The 19328-nt window shown below is 33.1% G+C and overlaps 1 protein-coding gene across 1 annotated transcript; it reads left to right on the forward strand.

Moving 5' to 3' along the window:
• The first annotated feature begins 1179 nt into the window (after window positions 1–1179).
• On the forward strand, window positions 1180–9007 carry LOC136276541 (uncharacterized). Its single transcript, XM_066088815.1, has 4 exons — window positions 1180–1850; window positions 5614–6954; window positions 7044–7194; window positions 7317–9007. The coding sequence occupies exons 2-4, from the start codon at window positions 5614–5616 to the stop codon at window positions 7880–7882; spliced, it is 2058 nt and encodes a 685-aa protein (XP_065944887.1). The 5' UTR covers window positions 1180–1850; the 3' UTR covers window positions 7883–9007.
• The last annotated feature ends 10321 nt before the right edge of the window (window positions 9008–19328 follow it).

Below are 19328 nucleotides of genomic sequence, written 5' to 3' on the forward strand. Positions count from 1 at the left end.
GAGCATCTGGTCCTATGGCTCGCTACAACTCTCATTTCCGATTTGCTTCTTTGTTAAAATTAGATATGTTTCATTTTCCAGTATTGTTTTAACAGCTTTATATGTATATTTCAATGTTTCTGGTTTATTTGCATACGTTACGTGCATTTTCATTGACGTATTTGCCATTTGGTTGCTATTATCCCTATGTATATGGGTCGGTAACCTTGCTTACAAATGTAACCAGTTAATAATTGTTTAAGAAAAAGCAAAATTCAACTCAAATGAATCATTTCTGCGGAAAGAGTTTGAAAATTATATCATATTGTTGATAATTCAGTAAACCGATTAATTCCCTTGTACTGGCTCAGTGAATGATTCCAAAAAGAAATATCCTTTTAATGCAACAAAATCATTTTTTTTTAAATTTCTCTGCCTTTCATGTTTTAATACATTTTGTTTGAATGTTTTGACATATCAATTTCTGGGAAAATTATAACACTTTCTTCATATTAAATTAAAGCTAAATACCAAAGACAACACGTTTCATAAATCATGAAACTAAGTAAAGAAATAGACTGATCAAACAAAGTCTGCGTTTTTCCCTTGCATGTTTTTTTTTATTTTGTGTGTCAATCATTCATACACAGTTTTAAAGTACAATGTACAGATGTAGTTTTCTGGGACGTCAAATGAGACTGGAATAAGTAATAGTAACTCTGCAAAGAAAAAAAAAGAAGATTTATTAATTTAAAAACGCATGTACCATCCTTAAATTTATTATAGAATAAATTAGCACGATATTAATTCTTGCACGAAATATAATGTTCAGTGATATTAAGGAACAGGTATACGGTATCAGTATTTTAATTCCATTGTTAAGAAATAATAGTGTTTCAGTTGGAGCATAAGCAAAACATTTATAAGCACATTAAAATTATTAATCGCAGTATTTCTTTCAAGAAAACTATATTATGTTAATGACTGCAAACTGATTCAATATGATCTTAACGGATAACAATGGAATCATCAAAATACCAAAAAAGTTACCTTTACAGAAGAAAAAAATGACGATCTGAAAGATGGAGGCAACGTATTTCATACATAACTCTTACATTGGCAGATTAATGTTTTGATCAGAAACTATATACAGTGTACCCATTATAGTCAACTTGAAAGAATAGAATTCGTTTAATATCACATTTGGCCCCATAAATTTAATAAAAATGAAGTACACATTGAATCAAAACTATACATTGAAAATAAAAGCTGAACATATGCTTCTTAAAAAAATAAGCAAAATTTATTGAATGCGTTACGTATGTGCTATTTTTTACAAGTCAAAGTATGCACGGAACGCGTATTTCCGGAAAAATCAACAAAATTTAAAGACTTATAAGCATAATTGAATAGGTCCGCATGATATCACCACTCTAAAACTTTTACACATGAGAGATCGTTATATAAGCTCTTTGCATGCAAAAAATTACGATGGTGATATTGCGCGGACCTAGTTTTATTTTTAAATATGTTCATTTTTACGTCATGGAAATACACATGCATATGAATGTGTTGTTATATAAACATTAAGTTTGTGCATTAAAGTCAAAATACTATACTCTTATTGTTAAGTATCGATGAATAAACCCAATGAATGAGAAAGTCATCACACTACTAATATGAAGAGCGGGTCTGTTACGAATAACATGATATTTCACACGTCTTTCCTTGTATTAGCCATATCATTTTACTTCCGCGTTGCCGTATCTAAGCGACAGCGGACCAAGGTGCGTGTATTGTACAGGTAACGTTACGCACGACCAAGATCAATGAGACGAGACGGGTGAAGAATCAGTTTAGAAGAAGTGAAGGTAAATAAAATGTTTATCTTTATTTTAATATTATATTGAACATTACACACTGTATAATTTATTATAGTCATTCTCAAAGAGAAAAGTGGCACGATCACAATAGTCTCATAGAAATAATTAATAGTATAACGTTATATATCAATACAAATCTGAAACATTATAGGGCTAACATGCTCATGTACATGTAATACGCACAGGAATTCAAGTATTTTGCACTGTAGGCCAAAAATATTAATGCATTACATTCCTTTAATTATCAGATACTGGCCATATAGTCTTTATGTCTCGGTGAATATAGACGTCATTTTCCAAAAGTGACGTCACAATGCTTTTACATTATTTATTGACACTCGAGTCATATGATAATGGAGTAACAATGTCTCTCTATAATATATATATATATATATATATATATATATATATATATATATATATATATATATATATATATATATATATATATATATATATATATATATATATATATATATATATATAAATGGAATTCCCGAAAATTTAAGTAGTCTATATATAGCTGATTGCCATCAATTGTCCACCTCAAAAAAAAAAATCCATTAAATCACCCAAGTCCATGTAACGTGATTCACTTTTTTCGGACACATATATTGGATCGAATAATACTTTTAGATAATTAATTATAAACGAAATAAGAATTTGGAAGTATAGTTTTCTATGTAGCGCAAGGAAACGATAAACAATAACGGTTGATGTACATGTAATCCAAAATAACTCCTGAGAAAGACAGGTGTGTGTAATAAAATATAACCTTACAAATGACAACATGAAGAAGTATACAATTTATCGGACTATGTGACATAATTATAAATACTTTATTACGAAGGTGATATTTTATTTTACTTTGTGAATTGGGTCATTCATTTTTATGCAGTTCATTTCGAATTTCGTACTTAATCTTTGTTTTGAAGATTTAAAAAGTCCTGCAAAAAATAAAAGTTACCGGTAAATACATGTAGTTTTAGATTTTACATTTTCTTTGTTTTTTAATCTTTCATCAACTTTATTACCTTTATTGCCTGGTGGGTATTTTAACTAAGGAACATATTAGATATATCTTACAGCTTTAATTTCCGCAGCACATATAAGATTTTATATCTCTGTTAGTCTAATTATTGTCATTTCGATACAATAATACTCAGAACGTACGATCCAAGTTGCACTCTGTCCACTCTGTTGTTAAATTGCAGAACTTTAATTTTTTTATACAATTTGAGATTTTTGGCATTAATTCATTTAGAGGTATTCGTGAATTATAGACTTATTTTCACAAAAAAGAAAACGATCACAATATTATCCATACAAAGTATTCTTCTTAAAAAGCAATATGAAGATAACGAACAGAGAGAGAGAGAGAGGGAGAGAGAGAGAGAGAGAGAGAGAGGAGAGAGAGAGAGATTACATGTACATGTATATCACTTTCTGACTGTATTGTATTGGTATCAGAGGCGGATCCAGCAATTTTGAAAAGGGGGGGGGGGGTTCCAATTGATGAAAATTAATACGTGCAAAATACATTATTTATCAATAAACAAAGCCTTTTGAACACTAAGAAACGAAAAATAATTCAGACTTATTACGAAAAGCTATTATAAAAATGAATTTTTGGTAAAAAAAAAAAATATGTCTTTGATGTTTAAATTCTGAACGATTCTTGGAAACAAAACAAAAAAGGGCTTTCTTTTGTGTTTCATGTGGGTATGAAGGTACGGTATAGCTAGCATTCCAGAAAAATAGCCTAACTTGCATAAAATTAACTGTAATCGATTTTTTTAAAAAATAGAGTTGACAATACATTGTAGATGTTATTATAAATCTGTGTTTCTAGCGACACAGCTTAGTTAATTTTTTTTTAAAAATTCCACATGTTTACTCATAGATGTGAGCACCGGATGCTGATGGGGAGTACCTTTTTCGATAAAAAAAATCGTTAGGGTTTTTCATATAAGAAATACATGTACATGTAAATTACGGTGCGTTGTAAAAAAATCTTTCAATTAGCAATTTTAAAAGTATTTATTTGAAATAATTACAGTATTTATATTATAAATGGGGACAATTGCCTTTAAATAGGCATTACAAGTTTTCAAAAAAATTTATATGTCCCAGATAAAGGGGGGGGGTTCCGAGAGAGAGAGAGAGAGAGAGAGAGAGAGAGAGAGAGAGAGAGAGAGAGAGAGAGAGAGAGAGAGAGAGATATTATCTTGTTTGCTATGATACAATATACCAATATACTGGTTTCAGTAAATGAAGAAAAAAATCAAAAATCATTTTAAAGGCTGAACATTTTTACCGGGTGGGAAATCTCTGGTGCGGACAGGACTTAATTTTAAGAGGTGTGAAAGCCTCCGGGGCTGGAAGTCTACCCACATATGCGGTCGTGAACGCTACTCATCACTATACACAGGAAGCAGATACTACACAAGATATAAATAATTGGTCAGAATTGGTCTTTGTTTGAATATCTTATTGTTCTAAAGACAACACGAAGCGATTTTATAAGGAAATGTTACGTGTCATCCGGATTTTCTTTAAGTGTGTAAAGCACAATTTAAAAAAAAATCAGTAAACTACATATAATTCAGCTCCCAAAAATTTTACTCGGTACATTGTGTTTAGCATTTGACATTGTTTAATTCAACAAACATAATTGTGTAAGAAAACCATACGATCAGTTAAAATGTTGAATGTAAAGGCAGCCATTATACGATGACAACTAATAGGTTCGTTCTCAATGGAGTGACGTTTTTGTGAAACAAGTTCCAATTGTCTGTATAACCAGTAAATACACCTTTAATAGCTCATAAGTTTGTTTTCAAAAGAAAATTGTATATGCATGATTTGGGCTGCACGCTCATTCATCTTCGTGGAATTCATTTGGTCATAAACATTCACAATGATTCAAATATAAATTGCGTATTTTCAATTACTGAATAACAAAAATATTTTTCTCATTTATCCGACCTGTATACAATTCACCTATTACGGAAAAAGAAAATAAATATGTTTGCCTATTAATTGAGGTGTCGCTTATAATTCAAGAGATGCTAAAATTAAATTGTGATGCATCAAAAATACTTGGGGTGTTTATGCCTCCCTGACTTTGGTCCGTAAACATTTGGGAGGATAGTTACAACATTACAGAGAGAGAGAGAGAGAGAGAGAGAGAGAGAGAGAGAGAGAGAGAGAGCGCTAAAACATCACTGGAGAAAAAATGTAGGTCCCATGATGGCATCCATTGTGTATTCCCCCCAATAACTGAACACATAGTGGAAAATAGCAATTTTCGAAAATAAAAATACAGTTACAGTAGAGCACATTTATAACGAACACAATTTTATCAGATCTCGTTTACGGCAAAATTATTTTCATTCACTACATTTTTCAATCGTACAATGAACTCATTATTGATAGCAAATTGTGGTTTAAATCACTGTCACTGACACTCTTCGTTTTAGTTTAGTTTGTTTTACTGCTGAAGGAAAACTAATGAACAAGAGAGTGCTAACTTTCGGGATAGAAATAAATATTGATGATATTTAAGAGTGTAGAAATGTCCTTAAATATACAGTGTGTCAGAATTTTCAAGACAGAAAATATGGGGAATTATAAATTAGGTTCACAATAAAATAAATTGCATAATTTTTTTATTTTTGTGGTAAATGTCGTGAATAAAATTGCATATAACTGGCAATCGATGTAATAACGATTGTTCTCATTCAAACAGATGCCAGGCACAGGAAAACGGGAATTCCCGTGTATTCTATGCAGGAAGCGAACAAAACCAACTGAGAGACGAACACTGACAGCAGAACTGAAACAATTGGTGCAGAAAATGTGTGTGTCCGATCCGTCTGATGAAGATGTACTTTGCACTGCATGTCGGATTAAATGCCATGTAAAGCTTAAGAAACACATAGAGAAAAAAGACACAGCGCCAAAGGATACGTTATTTTCACCACAACAACAAGGAAGCTCCTCCAGATACGCCAGGAGTCCACCCTCTGTCACCCTTCCGCTACCTTCGTCCGCCACCAGCCATGCCCGTTGTTTCATTTGCAAACGACCCGGACCCAAACTAATTGTTGTGCCAACTAGTGAGAGAAACTCTGTTTTTCTGCATCAGAAAATCCTTATTCCATACGGTTCAAGGTGCTGTAGTAAACATATTCCGGATGGCAGGTTTACCTCAGATGCTCTGAAACAGATTCCCGTTTTCTCACAAACATCAAGCTTAAACAGGAGCTCCATCGTCGACATTTTACTGTATTTGCGAGAAACTGCTTTGAGATATGATACATCTCGAATTGATTTTGACCGAGAAAATGCTTTCAGTGATCAACAGTACACAACTCTTACCGGTCTTAGCAAGAATTCCTTTAACGACCTGTTGTCTTATATCAGCGACAGTGTTAAGAATACATCTGTACGCAGCGCTAGGAATAGCCTGGGGATTTTTCTTGTGAAGATGAAGTCCGGCCTTTGCAACAGTATCCTGTCAACCATTTTCAACGTCTCCAAAGCAAGCATCCGTCGGGCTATTCATACAGTGCGGAGGGCATTAATGGAAAACTTTGTTCCCCAGAACCTTGGTTTTCAACACATATCAAGAGAAAGTATTATTCAACATCATACACGACCATTAGCTGAATCATTGTTTGGTGGAACCGGAAGTCAAGCCCTACTAGTGCTGGATGGTACCTATATATACATTCAAAAGAGCTCCAACTTCACTTTCCAAAGAAAATCCTACAGTTTGCATAAAGGCCGACCACTCGTAAAGCCGATGGTGATTGTATCTACAAGCGGTTATTACATCTCTGTAATTGGACCCTATCTCGCAAGAAACAACGATGCAGCCATCCTTCAGCACATCATGAAATCAAACAGGGAGGATGTATTGAAGTGGGTTGAGGAAGACGATATCTTCATTATTGATAGGGGTTTCAGGGATTCTGTTGCATACCTGGAAGAACTTGGCATTCAGGCTATCATGCCAGCTTTCATGAAAAAGGGGGAGAAGCAGGTGTCTACTCCAGATGCAAATACAAGTCGACTTGTAACAAAGGTATACTGAGATTGATGCAATAACTATGAAAACCAATTTACAGTCATATCTTAAGTACATGTACTAATACGTTTCCTACTTATTTTTAGATTCGATGGGTTGTTGAATCGGCAAACGCTAGAATAAAACGATGGAAACTGCTTGACTGTATTCTACCCACTAGCCAAATACCATTTATTGGTGACTACGTCAAAATTGTTTGTAGCATATCAAACAAATACTACTCACCACTTTCTTCGGGTTCGTATATGTAATACATACATAAGATTTTAAAAGATTGCATGATAGATATTTTTAATCACTGAAATAAATATCAAACGTTTATTAATACATGTATTAATGATATTAATAACTTCATGCAGGTGACAGAGATGCCGATATGGCTGTTGCAGCCAAAATGCAGTTCCTTGCGAAACAAGTGAACCACCTTAAGGAGGAAGTCGAAGCCAGGAAACTGCACTCACGAGTAGCCATGTGGAGAAATCCTGAAGATCTCGATTCCTTGGGCTTCCCACATTTGGATGAAGATGATATTCGCAACATAACGTGTGGAGTGTATCAGCTTAAACTTGCTAGCAGTTATGCGGCGGAACATTTTCAAGATGGAAGCAATATCTTGATACACAAAGAGGACCCGAATCTGCTGAGAATCAAAATTCAGAGTAGACATGTCTCTGCGAAATCATATCTGCTTTGGATTCGTTTTGATGAATCAAGTATAACGGGTTGGTACTGTCAGTGCAAAGCTGGGGCCCGAGTGGTAGGGGTTTGTGCGCACGTCGCGGCAGTTATTTGGTATATAGGACTCCGTAACTACAAAGGATCGTTTAAATCTGTCCAAGACTGGGGACGATTCGTTGATGACGCTTCAGTTTTGCCGGAACCAGTAGACGAGTCTGAGTCAGACGAAGATCTAGTTGAAGAGTAAATTAAACGGAAGTTGTCAAATGAAATCACTGATATGTATCAATTGAATTGTAGATAGGGTAATTTTTTTGAAAGGTAGTTTTCATTTGTTGTTGTTTTTTAATTCTTTAAATCGACTCTCTTAAATGATATCTGATTTGTAGTACATATCATAATTATCAAAAGTTGAATTCAATAACATGCTTGTCAATATGTGAACGTTTACTTTTCTAATGGCCACTTGCTGCTTTCATAGTCATCATATTATGTACTGTATGATTTTAAAGAATAACGATCGAAATTTTGATACATGAAAATATGTATAATGAAGGGGGAATCCAATATTCTTCTTTTTCAGTGTATTGTGTGTACGTTTAATATAGACATATAGTTTATATAATGTCTTATGATATAGGTAAGTTCAAATAGAAAGTTTGATTAATATTTGTGACTAAAAATTTAAATAAAACATTTTTTTTTCATTTTATCGTAGACAAAAGTTTTTCATTGAGAAATGATAAAAATGTTTGAAAATTAAGAAAATTATGTGAATAAAAATCGTACATATGTATTCAACATGATCCTCAACAAGAGTCGCTTATAATTAGCGGACGATCCTAATATTTTTTACGCCTGAAGAAAATAATTTTAGATTGGGGGAAGGGCATAACTTTACTTTTCTTTAATTATTTTCGAAGGGGGGGGGGGGCAACTAAGCAAAAACCCCTTCACAAACAAATAAAAACAATTGTTTCATTTAGAGGGCACAAGCATTAGAATATGTTTAATACAGTACTCTGTAGAAATCAGCAATATTATGGAGGGGGTCACACTGTATCAGCAATATTATTTGGATGGGGTATGTACATGTACATATGCGTATTCACTAGGAAAGTGTCCGATTCGTTTCTTCTTCCGTTGCCCTTCCATATTCGGTGTAAATATATATACGAAAGTATCCCCAAACAACTTACCTCAGATTTTTTATTTTTACTTGTTTCTGCACCATCGATCACCAGCTCAATACGGTTGCGTGGTTTCACTGGTTTGTTTACGCATAAAAACGACGGTTTTTGATCCGCTTTCCGAGTAAGCCTAAGGTTGTTTAATAGGAGAAACTTTGGGGCAAGTAAAGCTACAATTATTAACAGAAGAACTACATGTAACTGAATAATTTTTAAAATAAATTATTTGCACAAAATGTGATTATGTTAATCTTTTTAAAACCAGCGTATTTTTTGTGCTGTAAATTGCAATTTTTTTCGTAAGTATCATATGCACTGTAGCTTTATATTTACCTCCCCATATTTTCTTCGTAGAGCTTCAGCCATATGTACCGTATGTATGTTTTGTCACAAGTATGTACACTTTCGAAAAATACCCCAGTTCGACGGACACGAGTAACCCGGTGAATTTTTCATTCTCTGATAATTTGTCGTGCATAATTTAGTCTGAACCAGCAGCCAACCAAGCATTAAGCAGAATCCACCGATAAAAAAGTTTGTGGTTAAGGCGCGGGTATTTTTTATGCACGAAGTAGCTGTTAGAATTGAACGCGACGCCATCGATAAAAGTCAACCAAATCGGTTTTAATAACATTTATATAATTTTAAGCAATTAAACAATTAAATATCTGAATATAAATAAGGAAACCCCGCATGCGCCTCAATTATATGTTATTTGAATTTATTGGGCTGAATAGTAAAAAATAGATACGCAGTGTTATCACAGGCAACGACACTGAAAAATGTAAATATTTAATATAAAAAATAACATGAAAAAATGAATTATTTGAAAATCTGACGTAGTCTTCTTGCTCATGACGTTGCATAGAGCAACGTCAAAATGATGCTACGTTATCGCAAAGTATACTGCATTTACCTTTCAGTAAAACATAAACAAAGCTTTAAACAGTTATAAATTGGTGATTTTATGAAAATATACCCTCTGTAAAAGTATTTTGAGGAACATTATCTAAGTTGGACATGGGGCCGAAATTGACCCCAAACGCACTTGGTCCTTTGAAGAGGATTGTAAAGATTGTAATATTTTGAAAATCATACTTTTCAAAACTTTTTCTCCACCATTAGCTTAAAATGAGAAAAAAAAATCAGTCGTCGTCTTTAAGCCAACTGGGCCCTCAATACCTTGATTTTAAATTTATCAATCAAAAAGATTTCCAATGAAAAAGTAAGAAAATACCTGAAGTATCGGATAATTTTCTTATTAGATTTTTTACTAAGCTGTTTTTACCTTGCCTAGCCTGTTATGGCCAAGTCCTTTTCCGTAAAGTCAGCCGTACACCCTTTTTCTCGGCAGTCTGTTTTCAACCAGAACTTTTCCGTACCCTCCCAAAAACAGATCGTTTCGAGGAAGAACACCATACAATTCCTTTCCATAGAGTCCACCATACAGAACATTCTTTCTATTTGTTCCTGTTTCAATCACACCTTTTCCGTACGATCCTCTATACAGTTCGCTCCCAATAAGATCACCATACAATTCCTTTCCATAGGGTCCACCATATAGAACATTCTTTTCATTTATTCTTGTTCCAATCAGACCTTTTCCGTACAATCTACCATACAGTTCGCCGCTCCCAATGAGATCACCATACAATGTGTTTCTACCATAGAGACTGTTTGTTTTGTATCCATAGCAAAAGGCCACAGAAAAAAGGACCACAAAAAAGATCAGTCGGATCATCTAGAACAGAAATATTGATTGATCTTATTTCAAAATTAGGACTATTTGATTCATTTGGTATTAAGAAAAAATTAACATACGTCAATAATGAAATTTAAAATAAAGCAATTTGGCCTACCTTGCTGATAAACAAAAAGGATTTGGTAAAGATCCTGTGTGTTTAAAGCTCAATGTGCAGGGGTATATATACTAACATTCACGTAAAAGACAACCAAATATCATCAATAAAAACAGTCGTAATAACCACAATGTGACACAACTCCTACGAACATTAAACATTGAAAGAAATAATTCATCACAGGAGGCCATAGTAAAAAAAAAAAAAGCAATACGAATTTATAAATTTGAAAAATAAGACAGGGTCATCGAGATTACGGAGCAAAAAACAGTCATTAAGGTAATTGATTTATTCTACATATTGTGGTCCTCGTCGTCCCTAATTGACAATCATGATTTAATGTACTATTTCTTGGTATCATTATCATTATAAATTTTCCAGTTTGAGTTCGACATATGCATGTCATTAGTTGATATTTAAATCAATGTTAAAGCTCATAAAAACATAGATTAGTTATTTAATTTCTAATTTTACTATTTTTATAAGCTCAATAAAGTAGAGAATAATTACATAAACAAAAATTATGCGTAATAAAGACTATACACATATATGGATATACAAATTTAATTCATACGTGTGGTTATACTACTCGTGTGAGAAACCTTTGCTTTATCACACGGGCGATGCTTCATCAATACTTCCGGTCCGAACTAATTTTGACATAGCCCTCGCTTAAACGCTTCAGCGACCTATTTTCGAAGATTTGCAAGTACTTTCAACATAATTGTATCTACTACCAAAAATTAAAATATAATGGATTTTGTCAAAGATTTAAATTACAAATATGAAAGAAAACACATAACTGTTAGGCATAAGCGTCAGAACCGGAACCGGAGGAGAGGGGGTTTTAGGGGGAGGTTATACATAACCGTAACCAAAGACTTTTCGTTTTTTGCTTGTCGAAACTTTTGATAAGTTTAGCCCACCACCCCCTTTCAATTTGCTTCCAGCGCCACTATCTGGTTTTTAAAACTCCAAATCACTTAATCTATAAAGGAGTACATCCTGACGACGCGATGAAAACAGAACGTTTTGGTTGTGTTTATATACAAGAATGCACAGAAAATAAAGTTTTTAAAGACTTTTATTCCACCACCAGTAAGCATCCTAACTCAATATTTTCAATTTCAAATCATTAAGCTACAATTTGTTTTATAAATCATCAACAGCTGTTCCTCGTTCGAGTCAATTCAAACTAACGAGCATTCGCAACTTTCTGAATGTCAACAAACTTGATTCTTCGAGTCGTCTGATCAGTATTTCAATTAAATCAAGTGATTATGCTCTAAGAAATATTATTAAGAGCTGAAAATATTTTTCAAGGTTTATTTTAGTTTGACTTTACATTTAAACAGATAGATTGATCTTCGAAATGACGTTCTAAATTGCATTGCGCATGGACATAGTAACTGCTTAACAAAGGTCAAATGTATGAGATAAATAGAACATCTATAATTGTGTGATTTATTTTACATTTGCTTTAAAATTATCCAACCAGTTGAAATGGTTATATTTGTTCTGCAAGACTTGCGAATATATACACCATTTCAACTTGCTGGATAAAGCAAATATAAAATCTCAAAATATAGATATCCTCTATATATTTGCAAAAATGTAAACATAAGCATGTATACCATCATTGTTTATATACATGCAATGAGACTGGGATTATTGAAGAGGATAGATAGAGAAAGGGGGTGAGAAAATGGGCCTTGGATAGAGGTTTTGGTATATGGATTTATTTTTATGGTAAAAAAAAACACTGGACAAAGAAAGATTTCGAAATGATACTTTTATGACTTTCTTATAGTAAGAAACAATTATAATTTAGTACTGATATGTTGGCAGTGTCTTCCATATTAATAATTACCACAGTGTTTTAGTAATAAATATTTCTATTATTGTTTTCTCTAGACAACGAAACTATAGGGGGTAATCTGGTGTTTGCTAAATACAAGTTTCTTTCTTTCTTCTGTCATTTTGCAAAGTCGCCAGACGACTCGTTACCAATTCAATACCATTTCGAAGAAATCTCTGTCATGCATTGGAATAAAAAATACAAATCACATTCCTATGGTATAAAGGAGGTGCTACAACAGCTTCTATCAATAGCATTTCAGATGGTCAAATTAAAGAACCTGGGCGCTGGAAGTCAAGAGCTTATAAGTGCTTAGTAAATGTACCAACCTCAAAGTCAATCTATAATTGAAATGTTAAAGTGTGTACCTTTTTTCTTGCAGCTTACTTGATTTTTGTATGTTGTCTGATCATAATGGTGTGCACAGAAATGTTGACTTGTTTATTTTGATTGTGTTTATATATATTTATTCTTTCAGAAGGTGTTGGATCTTCAATTATTTGCCATGCATTCGGTTATGCTAGGATGAATGGGGGATCCAATCTTGAGTTTCTCCCATAGAAGCTATCATAAAGTTGCAGGGAAAAGACGGCATGTGATGGCGACATGTCCTCTCCTAAATCAGGCAATTGTTACGGTATTGGTACGGCATTGTCTGGTTTATCATTGTGAAGGTAATGACATTGGTAAGATAAAATGTTTTGAATTGTGCGAGATAATGGAGAAATCTTTGAATGCTCTTTCTTGAATGTTGCGAAGAACGAAAATCATGTGGTCACAAATACTGCCAAAACCAACATGGCGTAAGACTAGAAACAATAATGCTCTCAATAAGACAAGAGTGTGAGTTAAAAGCTTTGGTGCTACAAGAATCTTGGAACACCATGGAAGCTATGTTCGCTATCTAAAGATAGCTTCAACTGACCAAAGCTTATTTAGGGCCTATGGTTGCATTAGAAAGAAAATAAAATTGTCCTAGCCTTATAACTAAGAAAAGTTTTATGTCGTCTGGTGTACGAGTTAACCCTTTGGCTTAGGGTAATGACCATGGCACACACTTTATTCTTAGCCAAATACCAATCATTAACTAAACATTCTAAATTCTTAGACTATGATTTTCTAAAACATTTTAGTATTCATCTTAATGATAGTGTTCAGCTGTTGTCTTTAAGGCGGCAAACACTTCGTGTCCATATGGCACAATCTTTAGCTAAACTTGAATAGGGTTATATTTAGTGAGCATCTGGTCCTATGGCTCGCTGCAACTCTTATCTTCAATTTGCTTCTTTGTTAAAATTAGATATGTTTGATTCTCCAGTATCGGTTTAACAGCTTTATATGTATACTTCAATATTTCTGGTTTATTTGCATACTTCAAGTGCATTTCCATTTACATGTATTTGCCATTTGGTTGCTATTATCCTTTTTTACATGGGTCGGTAACCTTGCTTACAAATACAAATGTAACCAGTCAATGATTGTTAAAGTAAAAGCAAAATGTAACTCAAATGAATCATCTCTGCGTAAAGAATTTGAAAATTATATCATATTGTTGATAATTCAGTAAATCGATCAATGCTCCTGAGTTGCATAGTGAATGATTCCAAAGAGAAATATCTTTTCAATGCAACGAAATCAATATTTTTTAAATTTTCGTGCCTTTCATCTTTAAATACATTTTGTTTGAATGTTTTGACATATCAATTCCCGGGAAAACTATAACACGGTCTTCAAATTAAATACAGGTTAAATACCACAAACAACACGTGTGATAAATCTCAATACTAAGCAACGAAATAGACTGATAAAACAAAGTCTGAGTTTTTCCCTTCCATGATTTATTTGGTGTGTTAATCATTCAAAGACAGTTATAAAGTACAATGTACAGATGTAGTTTCCTGGGACGTCAAATGAGATTGGAACCATTAATAGTAACCCTGTAAAAAAGGAGATTTATTAATGTAAAATGCATGCACCATCCTTAAATTTATTATAGAATACATTGGCACGATATCAGTTCTTGCACGATATAGGATGTTCAGTAATATTAAGGTACATGTATACACTATATTATTTTCATTTCGTTGACTAGAAATAATAGTGCTTTGGTTGGAACATAAGCAAATCAGTTATAAGCACATTAAAATTATTTATCACAGTATTTCTTTTTCCAGAAAATTATAATATATCAATGATTGCAAACTGGTCTAATATGATCTTAACGGATAACAATGTAATTATCAAAATGCCAAAAAAGTAACCTTTACAGAAGAAAAAGGCTGGACAGTTCATAATTAATTGATTAACAATTGAAGCATTTTGATTGCAGATTATTCTCAACAAAACGGTATTATATATTCTAAAAACATAAAAATATTTTTTAAGATTAGAAATATTCCACAGCGTCAGAAGTTTTGATTTTAAAAGAGCATTTATGTGGTATATAATGTCATGTGATCCTCATACTTTTAAAATATGACGGTCTGAAAGATGGAGGCAACGTATTTCATACATAACTCTTACATTGGCAGGTTACATGTTTTGATCAGAAACTATATACAGTTTACCAAATATAGTAAACAAAGCTAAATCATCGTATACTCTTAAAAGAAAAAAATTGAAGAGGATTGTAAAGATTGTAACATTTTGAAAATCATAATTTTCAAATCTTTTTCTCTACCACAAGTTAAAAATGAAAAAAAAGTCGTTGACTATAAATCAGCTGGGCCCTCACACCTTGATTTTAAATATATCAATCAAAAAGATTTTCAATGAAAAAGAAATAAATACCGGTATGAGTATCGGATAGTTTTCTTATTAGAATTTTTTACTAAGCTTTTTTTTTTACCTCGCCTAGCCTGCTATGGCCAAGTCCTCTTCCGTACACCCCTTTTCTTGGCAGTCTGTTTTCAACCAGAACTTTTCCGTACCCTCCCAAAAACAGATCGTTTCGAGGAAGATCGCCGTACAATTGCTTTCCATAGAGTCCACCATACAGAACATTCTTTCTATTTGTTCTCGTTTCAATCAGACCTTTTCCGTACGATCCTCCATACAGTTCGCTCCCAATAAGATCACCATACAATTCATTTCCATAGGGTCCACCAAAGTGACCATAGAGACCATTCCTTTTATTTGTTCTTATTTCAATCAGACCTTTTCCGTACGATCCTCCATACAGTTCGCTCCCAATAAGATCACCATACAATGTGTTTCTATCATAGAGACTGTTTGTTTTGTATCCATAGCAAAAGGCCACAGAAAAAAGGACCACAAAAAAGATCAGTCGGATCATCTAGAACAGAAATATTGATTGATCTTATTTCAAAATAAGGACCATTTGATTCATTTGGTATTAAGAAAAAATTAACATACGTCAATAATGAAATTTAAAATAAAGCAATTTGGCCTACCTTGCTGATAAACAAAAAGGACTTGGTATAAGATACTGTGTGCTTATGGCTCAATGTGCAGGGGTATATATACTAACAGTCACGTAAAAGACAACCAAATATCATCAATAAAAACAGTCGTAATAACCACAATGTGACACAACTCCAACGAACATTAAACATTGAAAGAAATAATTCATCACAGGAGGCCATAGTAAAAAAAAAAACAATACTAATTGATAAATTTGAAAAATTAGACAGGGTCATCGAGATTACGGAGCAAAAATAGTCATTAAGGTAATTGTTTTATTCTACATATTGTGGTCCTCGTTTGTCCCTAATTGACAATCATGATTTAATGTACTATTTCTTGGTATCATTATCATTATAAATTTTCCAGTTTGAGTTCGATTTATGCATATCATTAGTTGGTATTTAAATCAATGTTAAAGCTCATAAAAACATAGATTAGTTATTAAATTTCTAATTTCACTATTTTTATAAGCTCAATATAGTAGAGAATAATGACATAAACAAAAATTATGCGTAATAAAGACTATACACATATATGGATATACAAATTTAATTCATACGTGTGGTTATACTACTCGTGTGAGAAACCTTTGCTTTATCACACGGGCGATGCTTCATCAATACTTCCGGTCCGAACTAATTTTGACATAGCCCTCGCTGAAACGCTTCAGCGACCTATTTTCGAAAATTTGCTTGTACTTTCAACATAATTATATCTACTACCAAAAATTAAAATATAATGGATTTTGTCAAAGATTTAAATTACAAATATGAAAGAAAACACATAACTGTTAGGCATAAGCGTCAGAACCGGAACCGGAGGAGGGGGTGGGGGGGGGGAGATTAGGGGGAGGTTATACATAACCGTAACCAAAGACTTTTCGTTTTTTGCTTGTCGAAACTTTTGATAAGTTTAGCCCACCACCCCCTTTCAATTTGCTTCCAGCGCCACTATGTGGTTTTTAAAACTCCTAATCACTTAATCTATCAAGGAGTACATCCTGACGACGCGATGAAAACAGAACGTTTTGGTTGTGTTTATATACAAGAATGCACAGAAAATAAAGTTTTTAAAGACTTTTATTCCACCACCAATAAGCATCCTAACTCAATATTTTCCATTTTAAATCATTAAGCTACAATTTGTTTTATAAATCATCAACAGCTGTTCCTCGTTCGAGTCAATTCAAACTAACGAGCATTCGCAACTTTCTGAATGTCAACAAACTTGATTCTTCGAGTCGTCTGATCAGTATTTCAATTAAATCAAGTGATTATGCTCTAAGAAATATTATTAAGAGCTTAAAATATTTTTCAAGGTTTATTTTAGTTTGACTTTACATTTAAACAGATAGATTGATCTTCGAAATGACGTTCTAAATTGCATTGCGCATGGACATAGTAACTGCTTAACAAAGGTCAAATGTATGAGATAAATAGAACATCTATATTGTGTGATTTATTTTACATTTGCTTTAAAATTATCCAACTAGTTGAAATGGTTATATTTGTTCTGCAAGACTTGCGAATATATACACCATTTCAACTTGCTGGATAAAGCAAATATAAAATCTCAAAATATAGATATCCTCTATATATTTGCAAAAATGTAAACATAAGCATGTATACCATCATTGTTTATATACATGCAATGAGACTGGGATTATTGAAGAGGATAGATAGAGAAAGGGGGTGAGAAAATGGGCCTTGGATAGAGGTTTTGGTATATGGATTTATTTTTATGGTAAAAAAAAAAACACTGGACAAAGAAAGATTTCGAAATGATACTTTTATGACTTTCTTATAGTAAGAAACAATTATAATTTAGTACTGATATGTTGCCAGTGTCTTCCATATTAATAATTACCACAGTGTTTTAGTAATAAATATTTCTATTATTGTTTTCTCTAGACAACGAAACTATAGGGGGTAATCTGGTGTTTGCTAAATACAAGTTTCTTTCTTTCTTCTGTCATTTTACAAAGTCGCCAGACGACTCGTTACCAATTCAATATCATTTCGAAGAAATCTCTGTCATGCATTGGAGTAAAAAATACAAATCATATTCCTTTGGTATAAAGGAGGTGCTACAACAGCTTCTATCAATAGCATTTCAGATGGTCAAATTAAAGAACCTGGGCGCTGGAAGTCAAGAGCTTATAAGTGCTTAGTAAATGTACCAACCTCAAAGTCAATCTATAATTGAAATGTTAAAGTGTGTACCTTTTTTCTTGCAGCTTACTTGATTTTTTGTATGTTGTCTGATCATAATGGTGTGCACAGAAATGTTGACTTGTTTATTTTGATTGTGTTTATATATATTTATTCTTTCAGAAGGTGTTGGATCTTCAATTATTTGGCATGCATTCGGTTATGCTAGGATGAATGGGGGATCCAATCTTGAGTTTCTCCCATAGAAGCTATCATAAAGTTGCAGGGAAAAGACGGCATGTGATGGCGACATGTCCTCTCCTAAATCAGGCAATTGTTACGGTATTGGTACGGCATTGTCTGGTTTATCATTGTGAAGGTAATGACATTGGTAAGATAAAATGTTTTGAATTGTGCGAAATAATGGAGAAATCTTTGAATGCTCTTTCTTGAATGTTGCCAAGAACGAAAATCATGTGGTCACACATACTGCCAAAACCAACATGGCGTAAGACTAGAAACAATAATGCTCTCAATAAGACAAGAGTGTGAGTTAAAAACTTTGGTGCTACAGGAATCTTGGAACACCATGGAGGCTATGTTCGCTGTCTAAAGATAGCTTCATCTGACCAAAGCTTATTAAGGGCCTATGGTTGCATTAGAAAGAAAATAAAATTGTCCTAGCCTTATAACTAAGAAAAGTTTTATGTCGTCAGGTGTACGAGTTAACCCTTTGGCTTAGGGTAATGACCATGGCACACACTTTATTCTTAGCCAAATACCAATCATTAACTAAACATTCTAAATTCTTAGACTATGATTTTCTAAAACATTTTAGTATTCATCTTAATGATAGTGTTCAGCTGTTGTCTTTAAGGCGGCAAACACTTCGTGTCCATATGGCACAATCTTTAGCTAAACTTGAATAGGGTTATATTTAGTGAGCATCTGGTCCTATGGCTCGCTGCAACTCTTATCTTCAATTTGCTTCTTTGTTAAAATTAGATATGTTTGATTCTCCAGTATCGGTTTAACAGCTTTGTATGTATACTTCAATATTTCTGGTTTATTTGCATACTTCAAGTGCATTTCCATTTACATGTATTTGCCATTTGGTTGCTATTATCCTTTTTTACATGGGTCGGTAACCTTGCTTACAAATACAAATGTAACCAGTCAATGATTGTTAAAGAAAAAGCAAAATGTAACT

The sequence above is a fragment of the Magallana gigas genome, chromosome 6 (assembly GCF_963853765.1).
Source record: "Magallana gigas chromosome 6, xbMagGiga1.1, whole genome shotgun sequence".
Classification (NCBI taxonomy): Eukaryota; Metazoa; Mollusca; class Bivalvia; order Ostreida; family Ostreidae; genus Magallana; species Magallana gigas.

Excerpts from the sequence above, each read along its gene's own strand:
- LOC136276541 (XM_066088815.1), top strand. The coding sequence starts at position 5,614 with ATGCCAGGCACAGGAAAACGGGAATTCCCGTGTATTCTATGCAGGAAG. Across the intron at positions 6,955-7,043 it reads CAAGTCGACTTGTAACAAAG|ATTCGATGGGTTGTTGAATC; the intron begins GTATACTGAGAT and ends ACTTATTTTTAG. Across the intron at positions 7,195-7,316 it reads CTACTCACCACTTTCTTCGG|GTGACAGAGATGCCGATATG; the intron begins GTTCGTATATGT and ends AACTTCATGCAG.